We start from the raw sequence: 18861 nt of genomic DNA, 5'->3' as shown, positions 1-18861 counted from the left end.
GCCAGCAACCAGAAACTATTAAGAGGTAAGGAATAATCCTCTCCTAGAGCCTTTAAAAGGAGCCTTGATTTTCTATTTCAGTCCTCCAGAAATCCGAGAGAAATCTCTGGTTTCGAGCCACTCAGTTTATGGTAATTTGTTATGACAGCATAGGAAACAAAACAAACAAAAACCTGATCAAGTGAAAAAGAGAAAATACAAATACTAATATAAAGAACGAAAAGGAAGGTATCACTACATAGCTTGTTGGACATTAAAGATAATAGCATATTATGGAAAACTTTATGCCATTAAGTTCAACTACTCAGATGAAATGGACAAATTGCCTTTTAACCCATAGCTTGTGAAAAATACAAGAAGAAAATAAATCTAAAAATATTTCCATATTTATTAAAATATTGAATTTGCAATTACATATTATTCCAATAAGAAAACTTCCAAACCCTGATTAATTCATTGGTGAATTTTGTTAAATATATTAGTTAAAAATGACACTGGATTTTAAAAAAGCAAACACTGAATTCTACATAAACTCTTTAAAGAAATAAAGAGGACTCACCTTGTTTTATGAGGCCAGCATAATTCTAGTAACAAAACTTGACAAATATGAGAAAAGAGAAAAGATTAATATCCCTCATGAATACAGATGCAAAAATATTTAAAATAGTAGGAAACAGAAGTTAACAATGAAAAAAAAATGATATAGCATGACCAAGGTGGGTTTATCCCCGCAATATAATTCACCAACTTAACATAAAGGGGAAATGACAGTAATGAGAATAGTTTGACAAAATTAAACACTGAAGTTCAAAAACTCCCAGCAAACCAAAAATAGAAGAGAATTTTTACCATTCGATAAGGACATCAATGCAAATCTAACAGCTAATATCATGTTTAGTGATTTCATATTAAATCCTTTTCCCCTGGAATGGAAAGGAGGCAAAAAATATCTGTCCTTGCCCCTTGTATTCAACATTGCAATAGAAACCCTACCTTCTAGGTAAGAAAAAGAAATAAAAAAGATTAAGAGAAACAAAACGAAAGTATTTGTGTATTTACAAAGTTATATGAAATTTTCAAAATTACTAATTTTACATGAATAAGTGAATTTAGAAAAGTTACAGGGTACAAGTTCATTAATGATAAACTGCAATTCTATATTAATAATGAAGACTTGAAAACTGAAATAATATGATCTAAGCATAAAATAGTCATATCTAGGAAGAAATCTAATTACATATGTATGAGAACTTTATACTGAAAGGTAAAAAAGTTGCTGTGAATAATTTAAAAATGCCTAAATAAATGGAAAGTTATGTTGCATTCCTATGTTGGAAGACTCAGTATTGTTAAGATGCTAATCTCTACTTGATCTATGGATTCAGTGTAACCCCTAAAAAACCCCAGCAGGATAGTTTGAGGAAATTGACAAGCTGATTATACAATTTGGAAATTTATAACATCTAGAATAGCAAAACCAATCTTTTTCTTTTTAATTAATTAATTTATTTTCAGCATAACAGTATTCATTATTTTTTCACCACACCCAGTGCTCCATGCAATCCGTGCCCTCTATAATACCCACCACCTGGTACCCCAACCTCCCACCCCCCCGCCACTTCAAATCCCTCAGATTGTTTTTTCAGAGTCCATAGTCTCTCATGAGCAAAACCAATCTTAAAAAAAATTGGAGGACTAACATTACACTATCCAACTTCAAATTGTATTCTATTTTTTTTTTTAAAGATTTTATTTATTTATTTGACAGAGAGAAATTACAAGTACACTGAGAGGCAGGCAGAGAGAGAGAGAAGGAAGCAGGCTCCCCACTGAGCAGAGAGCCCGACGCGGGACTCGATCCCAGGACCCTGAGATCATGACCCGAGCCGAAGGCAGCGGCTTAACCCACTGAGCCACCCAGGCGCCCTCAAATTGTATTCTAATTAAAATAAGGCAATATAGTATTGGCATATGGATAGCTAAGTATACCTTGGAACATAATGGAGTCCTAAGTTAGACCACACATTACATAGTCAATTGGTTTTCAACCAGAGTCAAGAAAATTAAACAAGAAAAGGAAAGTTTTCAGAGCGCTCAGGTCATGATCCCAGGGTCCTTGGACCGAGCCCCACGTGGGGCTCTCTGCTCAGCAGGGAGCCTGCTTACCTGCTACACACCCCCCCCACCTGCCTCTCTGCCTACTTGTGATCTCTATCAAATAAATAAAATCTTAAAAAAAGGAAAGGAAAGTCTTCAACAAGTGATTTGTGATTTTACAAACTACACCATCCAAATGGAAAACAGTGACCTCAACCTTTACCTAGTTCTAAATAGACATTTTGAGGTATTTCATGGACTTAGAGAAAAAGCCCAAACCATTAAGGTTCTAGATGAAAACCTTTGAGGATATATTTGCAACACTGGGAAAGGCAAAATTTCCCTAGAAATAAAAAAGAAAATGATACAGAGGACTTTTTCAAAATTTAACATTTCTGTTCTTCAAAAGATACCTAAGAATCTAAACAGGCAGACCACACACTGGGTGAACATATTCACAGTATGTACATTTTACAAAGAATGTTTTTGCAGAATATATAAACATGAACAAATAAAAAATAAAATGAACCATCCAGATTTTTTCATATGTGCAAAGTACTTAAACAGATACTTCACAAAAGATATATGAATGGACAAACTGCACATGAAAAGACACACAACATGGAGTAATAGAAATAAGGGCCAGAATCAGGTCATCCCCACTGGTGACTTACACAACAAATTTATTTTTTATTACAGTTCTGGAGGCTACAGGTCCATGATCAAAATGTCAGCGTGTTTGTTTTCCTCTGAGGCATCCATTTGGCTTCCAAATAATTGCCTTCTTGCTGTGTCTTCACACATGTCCTCGTGTGCATTCACATGTGTCTCTTAATGTGCCCAAATTTCCTTATAAGGATACTAATCAGATTAGATTAGAGGCCACCCTAATGGCTTCATTGTAACTCAATTACCTCTTCAAAGCCCTGTCTCCTGAGACAGTTTTATTCTGAGGAACTAGGGATTAAAACCTCATCATACGAATTTTGGGAATACACAACCCAATACCTAACAGTCCACCCTCTGGACCACCAAAATTCATGTACTTATATGCAAAATACATTCATCATCAAAACACCCCATCATCATCTAATTTCATCCTGCTAATTTCATCATCAACTCTAAATCTTAAATCTCAACTAAGTATCATCTAAATCAAATGACTTGAAGTATGTATGATTCATCCTCAGGCAAAATTCTCCAGTTGTGAAACTATGAAAGCTATATAAGTTATCTACTTCCAAAATACAATGATGGAAGAGACATAGGTTAGACATTTCCATTTCAAAAGGGAAAAATTAGAATGAAGAAAGGAGTCATGGTCCCATGTAAGTTCAAAACCTAGGAGGGAACATTTGACTAGATTTTAAGATTGGAGACTAATCCTCTTTAGCTCAGTGCTGTGTCTTCCAGGCCCATTGAGGAGTAATCCCACCTTCTTAGCCTGCTAGGGTAATAGTGTGTTCTCCCTGAGTCCCTGGGGCAGTCTTTACAGCCCTGGGCAGCAATCTGGCCTACTGAAAACCAGGAGATGGCTCTGACCTCTGGAATCAAAGGAAACAAAGGCTCCAAGAGGAAACAAAGCCTTGACCTGTGGACCTGTGCCTTATGATCCCATAGTAGCTAACAGACTTACCAATCTCTGAATACCTTCAGGGTCATTGTTCCCTTTTCTTGAAGTATAAAATATGTTCACAGATGGATAGTTCTGAGATCTAGTTCTGTAGTATCCCAGAAGTCTGATAGCCTGCCTCTATATCTTTCCCATCTCTGTCCCCTTCAGTCCAAACTAGCAATATTCTACTAGTATAAGCCCCATCCCTCTATTCCTAGCTACTGTTGAGACAGCTGATTGGATCTATGAGTAACATCCTGTCTTAGTCCTTCAGGCTGCTGTAACAATACTAAATTTGGTTTATAAATAACACATTATATCTCACAGCTCTTCAGACAGCTCCAGTCAATCAAAGTGCCAGCAGTTTTTGGTGTCTGGTGAGGGCCCTCTTCCTGGTTAATGTTTTTTTTTTTTTCCCTCCTGTATTCTTACATGGAAGAAGGAAAAAGGGAGCTCTCTTGGGTCTCATTTTTAGAAGGGCAGTACTCCCATTATGAGGGCTCTATCCTCATGAACTAATCACCTTTCAAAGGCCCTACCTCTAAATACCATATTGGGGAATAGGTTCAACATTTGAATTTTGAGGGATACAAACACTCTTTATCAGATGAGTACTTAGCCATACCCTTAGTGTTATCTCAAAACATGGTTTCTTGATTTTTGTAAAATGACTGGGCTGGAAATAATCCAAATTATCAAGTTTAGGGGAGGAGCAGGAAATGGAGAGAGAATTTCAAGCTGGCTCCACACTCAGCACAGAGCCTGTATGGGGCTTGATGTCACAAACACTGAGATCATGATCCGAGCTGAAATCAAGTCAGAAGCTTCACTTACTGAGCCCCCAGGTGCCTGACAGCTTCATCTTTTTTCCCCTCTTGTTTATTTTATTATTTTATTTTACTCTATTTTATTTTATAAATTCAATGAATTAACATATAATGTATTATTAGTTTCAGAGGTAGAGTTCAGTGATTCATCAGTTGTATATAATACCCAGTGCTCATTACATCATGTGCCTTACTTATTAATGCCTGTCACCTAGTTACCTACCCCATCAGCCCACCTCCCTCCCCTCTGGCAACCCTGTTTGTTTCCAAATGTTAAGAGTCTCATGGTTTGTCTCCCTCTGATTTCATCTTATTTTTCCCTCCCTCCCTCTATGCTCCTCTGCATTTTTTTTCTTTTTGTTTTCTTTAAATTCTACATATGACCACTCCATCGTCCATTATCTTTCTCTGGTATTTTACCATAAGTAGTAAGTAAGAGCAGGCCACTTTAGCAGCATTTTGCTTAGAAATCTGACTTAGGGGGGGCACCTGGGTGGGCTCAGTGGGTTAAGCCTCTGCCTTCAGCTCAGGTCATGATCTCGGGGTCCTGGGATCGAGTCCCACATCAGGCTTTCTGCTCAGCAGGGAGCCTGCTTCCTCCTCTCTCTGCCTGCTTCTCTGCCTACTTGTGATCTCTGTCTGTCAAATAAATAAATAAAATATTTTTTAAAAATCTCACTTAGGGGTGCGTGGATGGCTTAGTTAAACATCCAACTCTTGATCTCAGCTCAGGTCTTGATCTCAGGGTTGTGAGTTTGAGCTCTACATTGGGCTCCACCCTGGGCTTGCAGCCTACTTAAAAGAGAGAGAGATAGAGAGATCCCTTAGTTAGATATTCGATTTCATCACCTACAAATTCTACCTTCCACAAAACACTAGAAAACAATCTAGACAAGTTCTTTGTCACTTTTTAACAAGGATCACCTTTCCTCCAGTACACAACACATTTCTCATTTCCACTGAAGGCCTCCTTAGAAGCACCTTTAAGATCCATATAACTGCCAATTGTGTCTTCAAAACAGTGTAGGCTTTTTCTAACATGCACTTCAGAGGTCTTTCAGTCTCCAGTCATTAATTAGTTCCAAAGTCACTTCTTTAGATATTTGTTATAGCAACTTCCCACTTTTTAGGATTACAACCTGTATAATTTTGTTAGGGCTTTCTTAACAGAATTCCACAGACTGACATCACGCAGAATACCTTCTTTGACCACAATGGGATGGCATTAGGAATTAATAACAGAAGGAAAACTAGAAAATTTACAAATTTCTGGAAATTTAACAGCATAATTTTTGTAAAAAATGGGTCAAAAGAAATCACAAGGACAATTTGAAAAATGTAGGGATGAAGGAAAACAAAGAAAAAAAACACCAAAACTTGAAGGACACAGGAAAAGAAGTGCTAAAGGAGAAATTTATAGTCATAAATGCTTACATTATAAAATGTAATAAAGTACATTATTACAAAGTACTTCAACAACCTAATTTATAATTTAATGAACTAGAAAAAGAAAATAAAGTAGCAAAAAGGACATAATAGAGATTAGAGATTAGCAAAATAGGAAGCTAATAGAGAAAATCAATTAAAAAAGAAAGTTGGTGTTTCAAAAAAGTCTGCAAATTAATAAGCCATTACCTGGATGGACAAAGAAAAAGGGGAGAAGATTCAAATTACTAAAATCAAAAATGGAAGTGGGAACATTCCAATTGATTCTACAGAAAATAGGATTGAGTCTACAGCCATACAACCCTGAATGCACTCAATCTCGAAGCTAAGCAGGTTCAGGCCTAGCTAGTACTTGGATGGAAGAAATAAACAGGATTGTGAGTACTATGAATAATTCAATGCCAACAAACTAAATAACCTATATAAAATGAACAAGTTCCTAGAAATTCAAAATGCACCCAAACTAAATAATGAAGAAATAGAAAATCTGAATAGACCAAAACTCCTAAGGAGAGTGTATCAGTAATAAAAACATTTTCAAAAAAGAATACCCCTGGACCTGATGGATTCATGGTTCTGCCAAGCACTTAAAGAAAATCTAATACCAACCTTTCCAAAAAGTGAAGGGTACACTTCCTAACTTATTCTAAAGGGCAGCATTACCCTTAACACCAAAGAAACTACAAGAAAACTATAAACCACTATCCATTATGAACACCAATGCAAAAATTCTCAACAAAATACAAAGAAGCAGAATTTGGCAGCATATTTGAATGATTACACAACCTGAGTATTAAAATTTATTCTTGGAATGCAAAGATGGTTCAACATACAAAAATTGATCAATGTCAGGGCACCTGGGTGGCTTAGTCAGTTAAGTGCCTGACCTTGATTTCAGCTCAGGTCATGATCTCAGGGTCGTGAAATCAAGCCCGGGGTCGGGCTGCATGCTCAGTGGGAGTCTGCCTGGGATTCTCTATCTGTCTTTCTCTCTCTCTCTCTCTCTCTCTCTCTCACCCTCACCCTCCATCCTTCCCACCCCTTTAAAAAATATGCTAAAAGTAAACAATCTGAAAAGGAAATTAAAGCAATTTTATTTAAAATGGCATGAAAAAGAATTTAAAAATTGGGAATTAACTTAATCAAGGTGGTAGACAACTTGTATAATGAAAACTACAAAACACTGCTGAAAGGAGACGAATAAATGGAAACACATACTATGTTCCTGGATTGGAAGATTTCATAGTGTAAAAATGTGAGTACTACACAACGTTATCTACAGATTTAATGTGATCCTTAACAAATCTGCGATGACTTTCTTTTCAGAAACAGAAAAACGTATCCTATAATTCATGTGGAATCTCTTGACCCTGTATAATCAAAAGAATTCTGAAAAATAAAAAAGCTGGAGGAATCATACTTCCTGATTATAAAACTTATTATGGAGTTACAGGAACCAAAATAGTGTGGGTTGGCATAAATGCAGAATTATAGATCTATAAATAGATGGAGAATCCAGAAATAAATCTTTATTATATAAAGATAGACATGGCCAAAGGATTTTTTTCCCAATGTTTTATTTAAATTCCAGCTAGGTTAAATACAGTGCAATACTAGTTTCAGGTGTACAATTTAGTGATTTATCAGTCACATACAATACTGGGTGCTCATCATGACAACTGCCCTCCATATTACACATCACCTACTTAACCTATCTCCCCACCAACCTCCCCTCCAGCAACCCTCAGTTTGTTCTCTGTAGTCAAGAGTCTTTGCTGGTATGCCTCTCTCTCCCCACCCACCCCACCAATGTTCATCTGTTTTGTTTCTTAAATTATGCATATGAGTGAAATCATACAGTATTTGTCTCTCTCTGACTGACTTATTTCACTTGGCATAATATTCTCCTGCTCTATCCATGTTCTCACAAATAGCAAGATTTCATTCCTTTTATGGCTGAGTAATATTCCATTCTTTCTCTCTCTCTCTCTCTCTGTGTGTGTGTGTGTGTGTGTGTGTGTGTGTATACACAACACATCTTCTTTATCCATCCATTGATGGACATCTGGCCTCTTTCCATAATTTCACTATTGTTGATAATGCTGCTGTAAACATCAGGGTGCATGTGCCCCTTTGAATCACTATTTTTTGTTCACTTTGGGTAAATACCTACTAGTGCAATTTCTGGGTCTTTGGGTAGCTCTATTTTAAGTTTTTGAGGAACGTCCATACTGTTTTCCATGGTGTCTGCACCAGTTTGCATTCTTACTAACAGGGTGAGAGGGTTATCCTTTCTTTGCAACCTCATGAACACCTCTTGTTTCCTGAGCTGTTAATTTTAGAGATTCTGATCAGTGTGAGGTGGCATCCCATTGTGGTTTTCATTTGTATTTCTCTGACGAAGAGTGATGTTGAGCATTTTTTCATTTGTCTGTTAGTCATTTGTATGTCTTGTTTGGAGAAATGTCCACTTATGTCTTCTGTATTTCTTTTTTTTTCCAATTTTTAAAAAAAAATTATTTTCAGTGTTCCAGAATTCATTGTTTATGCACCACACCCAGTGCTCCATGCAATATGTGCCCTCCATAATACCCACCACAAGGCTCACCCAAACTCCCACCCCTCTCCCCTCCAAAACCTTCAGTTAGTTCCTCAGAGTCCACAGTCTCTCATGGTTCATCTCCCCCTCCAATTTCCCCCAACTCCCATCTCCACTCCATCCCCCCATGTCCTGCGTGTTATTTCTTATGCTCCACAAATAAGCAAAACCATATGATAATTGACTCTTTCTGCTTGACTTATTTCACTCAGCTTAATCTCTTCCAGTCCCGTCTATGTTGATACAAAAAGTTGGGTATTCATCCTTTCTGATGAAGGCATAATACTCCATAGTATATATGAACCACATCTTCTTTCTCCATTTGTCTGATGAAGGTCATCTTGGTTCTTTCCACGGTTTGGTGACTGTGGCCATTGCTGCTATGATCACTGGGGTACAGATGGCCCTTCTTTTCACTACATCTGTATCTTTGGGGTAAATACCCAGTAGTGCAATTGCAAGGTCATAGAGTAGCTCTATTTTTAATTTCTAAAGGAATCTCTACCCTGTTTTTCAAAGTGGCTGCACCAACTTGCATTCCCACCAACAGTGTAAGAGGGTTCCCCTTTCTCCATATCCTCTCCAACACTTGTTGTTTACTGTCATGTTAGTTTTGGCCATTCTAACTGGTGTAAGGTGGTATCTCAATGTAGTTTTGATCTGAATCTCCCTGACGGCTAGTGATGATGAACATTTTTTTCATATGTTTGTTAGCCATTTGTATGTCTTCTTTGGAGAAGTGTCTGTTCATGTCTTTTGCCCATTTTTGACATGTTTATCTGTTTTGTGTGTGTTGAGTTTAAGGAGTTCTTTATATAACCTGGATATCAGCCCTTTGTCTATATGGTCATTTTATTCATGTTTTCTGCATTTCTTGAATGGATTTGTGCGTGTGTGTGTGTGTGTGGTGTTGAATTTGGTAAATTCTTTTTTTTAAATTAATTTTTTATTTTTTCAGCATAGCAGTATTCATTATTTTTGCACCACACCCAGTGCTCCATGCAATCCATGCCCTCTCCAATACCCAGCACCTGGTTCCCCCAACCTCCCACCCCCCACCCCTTCAAAACCCTCCGATTGTTTTTCAGAGTCCACAGGCTCTCATGGTTCACGTCTCCTTCCAATTTCCCTCAACTCCCTTCTCCTCTCTAACTCCCCTTGTCCTCCATGCTATTTGTTATGCTCCACAAATAAGTGAAACCATATGATAATTGACTCTCTCTGCTTGACTGATTTCACTCAGCATAATCTCTTCCAGTCCCGTCCATGTTGCTACAAAAGTTGGGTATTCATCCTTTCTGATGGAGGCATAATACTACATAGTGCATATGGACCACATCTTCCTTATCCATCTGTCCATTGAAGGGCATCTTGGTTCTTTCCACAGTTTGACGACCGTAACCATTGCTGCTATAAACATTGGGGTACAGATGGCCCTTCTTTTCACTACATCTGTATCTTTGGGGTAAATACCCAGTAGTGCAATGGCAGGATCATAGGGAAGTTCTATTTTTAATTTCTTGAGGAATCTCCACACTGTTCTCCAAAGAGGCTGCACCAACTTGCATTCCCACCAACAGTGTAAGAGGGTTCCCCTTTCTCCACATCCTCTCCAAAACATGTTGTTTCCGGTCTCACTAATTTTGGCCATTCTAACTGGTGTAAGGTGGTATCTCAATGTGGTTTTAATTTGAATCTCCCTGATGGCTAGTGATGATGAACATTTTTTCATGTGTCTGATAGCCATTTATATGTCTTCATTGGAGACATTTTTTGATATGATTGTCTGTTTTGTGTGTGTTGAGTTTGAGGAGTTCTTTATAGATCCTGGCTATCAACCTTTTGTCTGTACTGTGATTTGCAAATATCTTCTCCCGTTCCATGGGTTGCCTCTTTTTTTTTTTTTTTTTTTTTTTCTTTTTTTTTTTATTTTTATCTCCTTTTCCTTTGGTTTCTTTTTTTTTTTTTTTTTTTTTTTGACCGTTTCCTTTGCTGTGCAGAAGCTTTAGATATTCATGAAGTCCCAAAAGTTCATTTTCGCTTTTGTTTCCTTTGCCTTTGGAGACATATCTTGAAAGAAGTTGCTGTGGCTGATATCGAAGAGGTTACTGCCTATGTTCTCCTCTAGGATTCTGATGGATTCCTGTCTCATGTTGAGATCTTTTATCCATTTTGAGTTTATCTTTGTGTACGGTGTAAGAGAATGGTCGAGTTTCATTCTTCTATATATAGCTGTCCAGTTATTCCAGCACCATTTATTGAAGAGACTTTTTCCACTGCATATTTTTTCCTGTTTTGTCGAAGATTAATTGACCGTCGAGTTGAGGGTCTATATCTGGACTCTCTACTCTGTTTCACTGATCTATGTGTCTGTTTTTATGCCAGTACCATGCTGTCTTGGCGATCACGGCTTTGTAGTAAAGCTTGAAATCAGGTAACGTGATGCCCCCAGTTTTCTTTTTGTTTTTCAACATTTCCTTAGGGATTCAGTGTCTCTTCTGATTCCATACAAACTTTAGGATTATTTGCTCCAGCTCTTTGAAAAATACTGGTGGAACTTTGATCGGAATGGCATTAAAAGTATAGATTGCTCAAGGCAGTATAGACATTTTAACAATGTTTATTCTTCTGATCCAAGAGCATGGAATGGTCTTCCATCTTTTTCAATTGCTTTTATGAGTGTTCTATAGTTCCTCAAGTACAGTTCCTTTCCTCTTTGGTTAGGTTTATTCCCAGGTATCTTATTGTTCTTGGTGTTATAGTAAAAGGTATTGATTCTCTAATTTCCCTTTCTGTATTTTCATTGTTAGTGTATAAGAAACTATCATATGATCTCCCTGATATGAGGAAGTGGTGATGCAACATGGGGGCTTAAGTGGGTACGAGAAGAATAAATGAAAGAAGATGGGATTGAGAGGGAGACAAACCATAAGTGACTCTTAATCTCACAAAACAAACTGAGGGTTGCTGGGGGGAGGGGGTTTGGGAGAAGGGGGTGGTATTATGGACATTGGGGAGGGTATGTGTTTTGGTGAGTGCTGTGAAGTGTGTAAACCTGGTGATTCACAGACCTGTACCCCTGGGGATAAAAATATATGTTTATAAAAAATTAAAAAATTATATTAAAAAAAAAAGAAAGCCACTGATTTCTGTACATTGACTTTGTATCCTGCCACGTTACTGAATTGCTGTATGAGTTCTAGTACTTTGGGGGTGGAATCTTTTGGGTTTTCCGTGTAAAGAATCATGTCATCTGTGAAGAGAGAGAGTTTGACTTCTTCATTGCCAATTTGGATACCTTTTATTTCTCTTCATAGTCTGATTGCTGTTGCTAGGACTTCTAATACTATGTTGAACAAGAGTGGTGAGAGTGGGCATCCTTATCGTGTTCCTGATCTCAATGGGAAGGCTTCAGGCTTTTTCCCATTGAGGATGATATTTGCTGTGGGTCCTTCATAGATAGATTTTATGAAGTTCAGGAATGTTCCCTCTATCCCTATACTTTGAAGCGTTTTAATCAGGAACGGATGCTAGATTTTGTCAAATGCTTTTTCTGCATCAATTGAGAGGACCATGTGGTTCTTCTCTCTTCTCATATTAATTTGTTCTATCACATTGATTCATTTGCGAATGTTGAAACATCTTTGTAGCCCAGGGATGAATCCAACCTGGTCATGGTGGATAATCTTTTTAATGTGCTGTTGGATCCTGTTTGCTAGGATCTTTTTGAGAATCTTAGCATTCATATTCATCAGTGATATTGGTCTGAAATTCCCCTTTCTGGTAGAGTCTTTGCCTGGTTTGGGGATCAGGGTAATGCTGGCTTCATAGAAAGAGTCTGGAAGTTTTCCTTCTGCTTCAATTTTTTCAAACAGCTTCAGGAGAATAGGTGTTATTTCTTCTTTGAAAGTTTGGTAGAATTCCCCAGGGAATCCATCAGGTCCTGGGCTCTTGTTTTTTGGGAGGTTTTTGATCACTGCTTCAATCTCATTACTAAATATCAGTCTATTCAGGTTGTCAATTTCTTCCTGGTTCAATTTTGGGAGTTTATAGTTTTCCAGGAATGCATCCATTTCATCTAGGTTGCTTAGCTTACTGGCATATAACTGTTGATAGTAACTTCTCATGATTGTTTCTACTTCCTTGGTGTTCATTGTGATCTCTCCCTTTTCATTCATAATTTTATTAATTTGGGCTTTCTATCTTTTCTTTTGGATTAGTGTGGCTAATGGTTTATTGATCTTATTGATTCTTTCAAAAAACCAGCTTCTAGTTTCATTGATACATTCTACTGTATCTCTGATTTCTACCTCATTGATCTCTGCTCTAATCTTGATGATTTCCTTTCTTATGTGTGGAGTTGGTTTGATTTGTTGTTGATTCTCCAGTTCTTTAAGGTGTAGAGACAGCTGGTGTATTCTGGACTTTTCAATTTTTTTGAGGGAGGCTTGGATGGCTATGTATTTCCCCCTTAGGACCACCTTTGCTGTATCCCATAGGTTTTGGACCGAAGTGTCTTCATTCTCATTGGTTTCCATGAATTGTTTCAGTTCTTCTTTGATCTCCTGGTTGATCCAAGCATTCTTAAGCAAGGTGGCCTTTAGCTTCCATGTGTTAGATTTCCTTTGAAACTTTTCCTTGTGATTGAGCTCCAGTTTCAAAGCATTGTGATCTGAGAATATGCAGGGAATAATCTCAGCCTTTTGGTATCAGTTGAGTCCTGATTTATGACCCAGTACGTGGTCTGTTCTGGAGAAGGTTCCAGGTGCACTTGAGAAGAATGAGTATTCTGTTGTTTTAGGGTGGAATGTTCCGTATATATCTATGAGGTCCATCTGGTCCAGTGTGTCATTCAATGCTCTTGTTTCTTTATTGAATTTCTGCTTCAGTGATCTGTCTATTTCTGAGAGAGGCATGTTAAGATCTCCTACTATTAATGTATTCATATCAAAATGACTCTTTATTTTGATTAACAGTTTTCTTATGTGATTGGCTGTTCCCATATTGGGGGCATAGATATTTACAATTGCTATCCATCTTGGTGGATAGACCCTTTAAGAATGATGTATTGTCCTTCTGTATCTCTGACTACAGTCTTTAGTTTAAAATCTAATTTGTCTGATATGAGAGTTGCTACCCCAGCCTTCTTTTGAGGCCCATTGGCATGAAAGATGCTTCTCCATCCCTTCACTTTCAGTCTGGGTGTATCTTTAGGTTCAAAATTGGTCTCTTGTAGACAACATATGGATGGCTCCTGTCGTTTTATGCAATCTGTAACCCTGTGTCATTTTGTGGGCGCATTTAGGCCATTCACATTGAGAGTGATTATTGATAGATACATTTTTATTGACATCGTGTTACCTTTGAAGTCTTTCTGTAGATTGTCTCTATATTTCTGTTCAATGCTATTCTTAAGATTTTTCCTCTTTTATAGTACCCCCCTTAATATTTCCTGCAGTGTCGGCTTGGTGGTTGCGTAGTCTTTTAAGCCTTGCTGATCTTGGAAACTCTTTATCTCTCCATCCATTTTGAATGTCAGTCTTGCTGGATAAAGTATTCTTGGCTGCATGTTCTTCTCATTTAGTGCCCTGAATATATCTTTCCAGCCCTTTCTGGCTTTCCAGGTCTCTGTGGACAGGTCTGACGTTATTCTGATGGGCTTTCCTCTGTAAGTAAGGAGCCTCTTTGTCCTAGCGGCTTTCAAGAGATTATATCTACAATTATGATTCCTCAATTTGACTATCAGGAGCCTTGTTGTTTTTCTGGAATCTATAATCTTGGGTGGAGACCATTAGGCCTCTAGTACATGAACGCTGTTTCCATTCCCGAGATTGGGAAAATTTTCATGAAGAACTTGTTCCACTATCTCTTCTAGACTTCTTTCTTTCTCCTCCCATTCAGGGATTCCAATAATTCTGACGTTGGAATGTTTCATGTCATCATTTATTTCCCTGATTCTGTTTTCGTGGCTTTTAAGCTGTTTGTTCCAGGCTTTCTCCTGATCCTTTCTCTCTGTTTGTCCTCCAGATCACTAATTCTATCTTCTGTCTCAGTTACTCTCGCTTTGAGAGAATTTAGATTAGATTGGAACTCATTGAGAGCTTTGTGAACCTCATCCCTGGTAGCTTTCAGCTCAGCCCTAACATTGTGAACATCTTCCCTGGTCGCTCTCAGCTCAGCCCTAATCAATTCCGTTTGGTCATCCATGGCTTTCTCCAACCTAGGTATTGCCTGGATAATTGTTAGCTTGAATTCTCTATACGACATATTGTCTATGTTGATAGCCATTATCTCTGTTGCAGAAGGCCCATCCTCTGTATTTTTCTTCTGTTGGGCATTACTCTTCCTAGTCATTTTGGTGAGAGATGACTGAATGGACGTAGCTGGATATATCGACCGTGATGCAGTCAAGGTGGACCCTGGAACACTTCTGAGTAATCAGGATTCCCCACCCAAACAAGAGAAAAAAGAAAAGAAAAAGAAAAAAGAGAAAGAGAGAAAGAGACAGGAAAAAAAAAAGGGAAGATAAAAGAGAAGGTTCAACCCCAATGGGCCCCAAGGTGAGATTTAGGAAGTATACAAACAAAAACAGACAAACAAAAAGACTGATAAAAGTATATGACTAGAGGCAGTGCTGCCAACGCCCTGGGGGAGAAGCTGAGGTCATCACTGAATTTTGAAGTATTTTAAGTGGATACAAAACTGTTTCAGCAATGCAGACAATTAAGTGTATTGTTGTGGGCGATGGTGCCGTTGGTAAAACATGTCTCCTGATATCCTACACAACAAACAAATTTCCATCTGAGTATGTACCGACTGTTTTTGACAACTATGCAGTCCCTGTTATGATTGGTGGAGAGCCATATACTCTTGGACTTTTTGATACTGCAGGGCAAGAGGATTGTGACAGATTACGACCGCTGAGTTATCCACAAACAGATGTATTTCTAGTCTGTTTTTCAGTCGTCTCTCCATCCTCATTTGAAAATGTGAAGGAAAAGTGGGTTCCTGAGATAACTCACTATTGTCCAAAGACTCCTTTCTTGCTTGTTGGGACCCAAATTGATCTCCGAGATGAACCCTCTATGATTGAGAAACTTGCCAAGAACAAACAGAAGCCTATCACTCCAGAGACTGCTGAAAAGCTGGCCCGTGACCTGAAGGCGGTCAAGTATGTGGAGTGTTCTGCACTCACACAGAGAGGCCTAAAGAATGTATTTGACGAAGCAATATTGCTGCCCTGGAGCCTCCCAAACCGAAGAAGAGCTGCAGGTGTGTGCTTCTATGAACGTGTCTCCAGAGCCCTTTCCGCACAGCTGGTGTCAGCATCATACTAAAAGCAATGTTAAATCAAACTAAAGATTAAAGATTAAAATTCGTTTTTGCAATAATGACAATAATGGCCCTGCACCTACCCACATGCACTCCTGTGAGACAAGGCCCGTAGGTATGGTCCCCTTCCCCCTCTCAGTACTAGTTAATTTGAGTAATTGTGTATTGTCAGAAAAGTGATTAGTACTAGTTTTTGTTTTGTTGTTTCAAAAAAAAATTTTTTTTTTTTTGTTTAAAAGCAAGGCATGCTTGTGATGACTCTGTAACAGACTAATTTGGGTTGTTGAAGCTGCTCCCAGGCTCCATCCACTCTGGAGAACGATCTGGGACATTTAGGGTTTTTTGTTTTTGTTTTTGTTTTTGCGGGGGTGGGGTGGGGTGCGGGGAGTGTGTGTTGGGTTTGTTTTTATTTAGTTATGTTTTTAAAATTCATTAACCATCGGATAGCCCTTAAAGGGAGGAGGACTGATTGATTCCACATTCCAATTCCTAGATCTAGTTTAGAAAACTTGTTCCCCACCTGGTGCTCTTAGGAAGGAGTATAGTAAATGCCTCATTTAATAACATACTCCTTTTTGAAAGTTGCCTTTTCTCTCCACCCTTGAGTAGGTCCAGTATTTGATGAAACTCATGAAAGTGGGTGGAACCTCTCTTGCCCCTCCTCTTTTCTAGGATGCACTATATATGTGACTGTGACTTTCAAGGAAATTTGTTTGCCATGTGCTGATTTTTTTTTGAAGTTAATTTCTAACTTCTTTCACTGATAAATGAAGAAAAGTATTGCACCTTTTGAAATACACCAAATGGATTGAGTACGTAATTAAAAAACTTTTTTTTCCCCCTGTCAAAAAAAAAGTATATGACAGGAAAAAAAAATATATATATATAAGCAAATAAAGGAAGAACCTCATCAAAAAGAACACCAAGTGTAAGATTTATATACTATCAGGACAAACACAGAAACACTGGTGGAAGAAAAAGATGGGAGAGTGGTTATAAATTCTCAGTGTGGGAGAGGAAGGTGGTTTTGATTCTTCCTGGATGTATCTTGATTTCTTTGTTAAAGGACTCAACTTTCCTAAGATAAAGGGGGATTAAAAACTGGTTTACCTATAGGGGTAGCATTGATTGGGGAAAGGGAATTACCTTGAAGTTTAACTCTATATGAATATTAGAAAATAAAAATAAAAAAGGAATAAACTCGATTAAACTAGACTAAAATTTAAAAAAATTTAAAAAATCGAAATGCAAAAGAAAAACACAGGTGTATGAATCAAAAAAATTCAGGTTAGAAGGTTATTATGGAATTTGATGTACTGGACATCTCACTGTGATGGTAAATAGGTTAAAAAATTATCTATCTATCTATCTATCTATCATCCATCTATTTATATCTATCTATCTATCTGAACCAGAATAGTGGGAACGAGTTAAAAATAAAAGTTGTCCTATGAAGTAGAGGTGGTTGTTCTCTTTTCTTTCTTTTTTCTTTTTTTCTTGTTGGTTTTCTGGGGGAGGGGCCTGCCACGTGGGTTTTCAGTCAATGATGTTCCCTGAGTTAAGTCCTCCCTTCCCCCTCAAGGGGGTGGGCTCTGATGAAACCGATTTTTTCAGACTTGTTCTCTGGAGGTTTTTATGTTATTTCACTTTTTTTCTTCTCCTTGCCTTGACCGCTTTTTGATGGTTTTTGTAAGTTTAGAGGAAAGCAAACTGCACCCTGACCTCCCTCTGAGAGAGAAGCCTCAGTCTGGCTGCAGAGCCCCAATAAATTCCCTCTTGGCTGCTGGCAGACCAGGTCCCGAGTCGAGGTCCCTGGGGATGCAGGATCTTCTGTTTGTACCCAAAAACATGGCAGCTGTGGCTGTCTGGGCAGTTCCAGACTGCCAAAGAGGTTCCAAGCAGCAATCGCATGCTGAGATTTTCCCGGGTGGCCCAGGCTGGGAGTGCCTGGTTTTTATGGGTCTAAGAGTGCCAGGCTTGCACGCACCTCTCTCAGGGGAGTGTGTGGGGTGCGCGCACACCTTTCAGGCTCTGGTGGAATGGCGGGAGTCTGAGAGCACCAGGCTGGGCCTTTGAGCACCACTCTCAGGGGAGTGTGTGGGGCACGCGCGCGTGTCTCGGGCACTGGTGGAATGGCGCAGGTCTAAGAGCAGGGGGTGGGGGGGGGGGGGAGTGCACGTCTCAGGCTCTGTAGCACCTGCCCTCTGGCTCTGGAGCCTCTGCCTTCTGGCAAGGCTCCCAGCCCCTCACAGGAGCCGGACCCCCACGTGTTCACGGGCGCGCTGGTGGCTCAGGACCAAGACCTGGTTTCTCCACAGCACTCTCTAGCTGGCTCAGCATCAGGGGAGGCTGTCCTGGGTCTGGGGACTTAAGCCCCTGTCCCTAGCTGCCCCGATTCCTGCAATTTCCCCCTTTGGTCCTTTGCTCTCTTTGAGTGCTTTCAACCAGACTCCAAGTTAATGCTGGTCCCCAGAGGCAGGGCACTCTCAGGTTGGGGTATTACTTTCCAATCAGTTGTCTCTGGTGGCTTCCTCCCCCTTTTGTTTATCTTCCGATATCAGTCCGAAGTTCCCACTCTGCTTTACCTGCCCACTGGCGTCTTCTGCCCCTATAGAGATCCAGACATGTATAATTCTGATCTCAAGCTGTTTTCATGGGTGATCGGAATTCTTTGGCAGGTAATCAGCTCACTTTAGGGTACAGGTTGAAAAGGCGCCTTCTCCTACTTCCCTGCCATCTTGTCTCCCCCGAATTTGGTAAATTCTTTATAGTCTTTGGATACTAGCCCTTTATCTGGCATGTCATTTACAAATATCTTCTCCCATTTCGTAGGTTATCCTTTAGCTTTGCTGATTGTTTCTTTTGTTGTGTGAAGCTTTTTGTCTTGATGAAGTCCCAGTAGTTTTTTGCTTTCCTTTCCTTGCTTCTGAAGACGTGTCTAGTAA

General features: G+C 39.0%; 1 protein-coding gene across 1 annotated transcript; it reads left to right on the top strand.

The window, feature by feature from the left end:
* The first annotated feature begins 15201 nt into the window (after positions 1-15201).
* On the top strand, positions 15202-16125 carry LOC132000635 (cell division control protein 42 homolog). Its single transcript, XM_059374262.1, has one exon. The coding sequence runs from the start codon at positions 15298-15300 to the stop codon at positions 15919-15921; it is 624 nt and encodes a 207-aa protein (XP_059230245.1). The 5' UTR covers positions 15202-15297; the 3' UTR covers positions 15922-16125.
* The last annotated feature ends 2736 nt before the right edge of the window (positions 16126-18861 follow it).

Source organism: Mustela nigripes, chromosome 14, assembly GCF_022355385.1.
Source record: "Mustela nigripes isolate SB6536 chromosome 14, MUSNIG.SB6536, whole genome shotgun sequence".
NCBI lineage: Eukaryota > Metazoa > Chordata > Mammalia > Carnivora > Mustelidae > Mustela > Mustela nigripes.
Note: the sequence above shows the minus strand (reverse complement) of the source record. Positions and strands in the feature narration are given on the sequence as shown.

Excerpts from the sequence above, each read along its gene's own strand:
- LOC132000635 (XM_059374262.1), top strand. The coding sequence starts at position 15,298 with ATGCAGACAATTAAGTGTATTGTTGTGGGCGATGGTGCCGTTGGTAAA.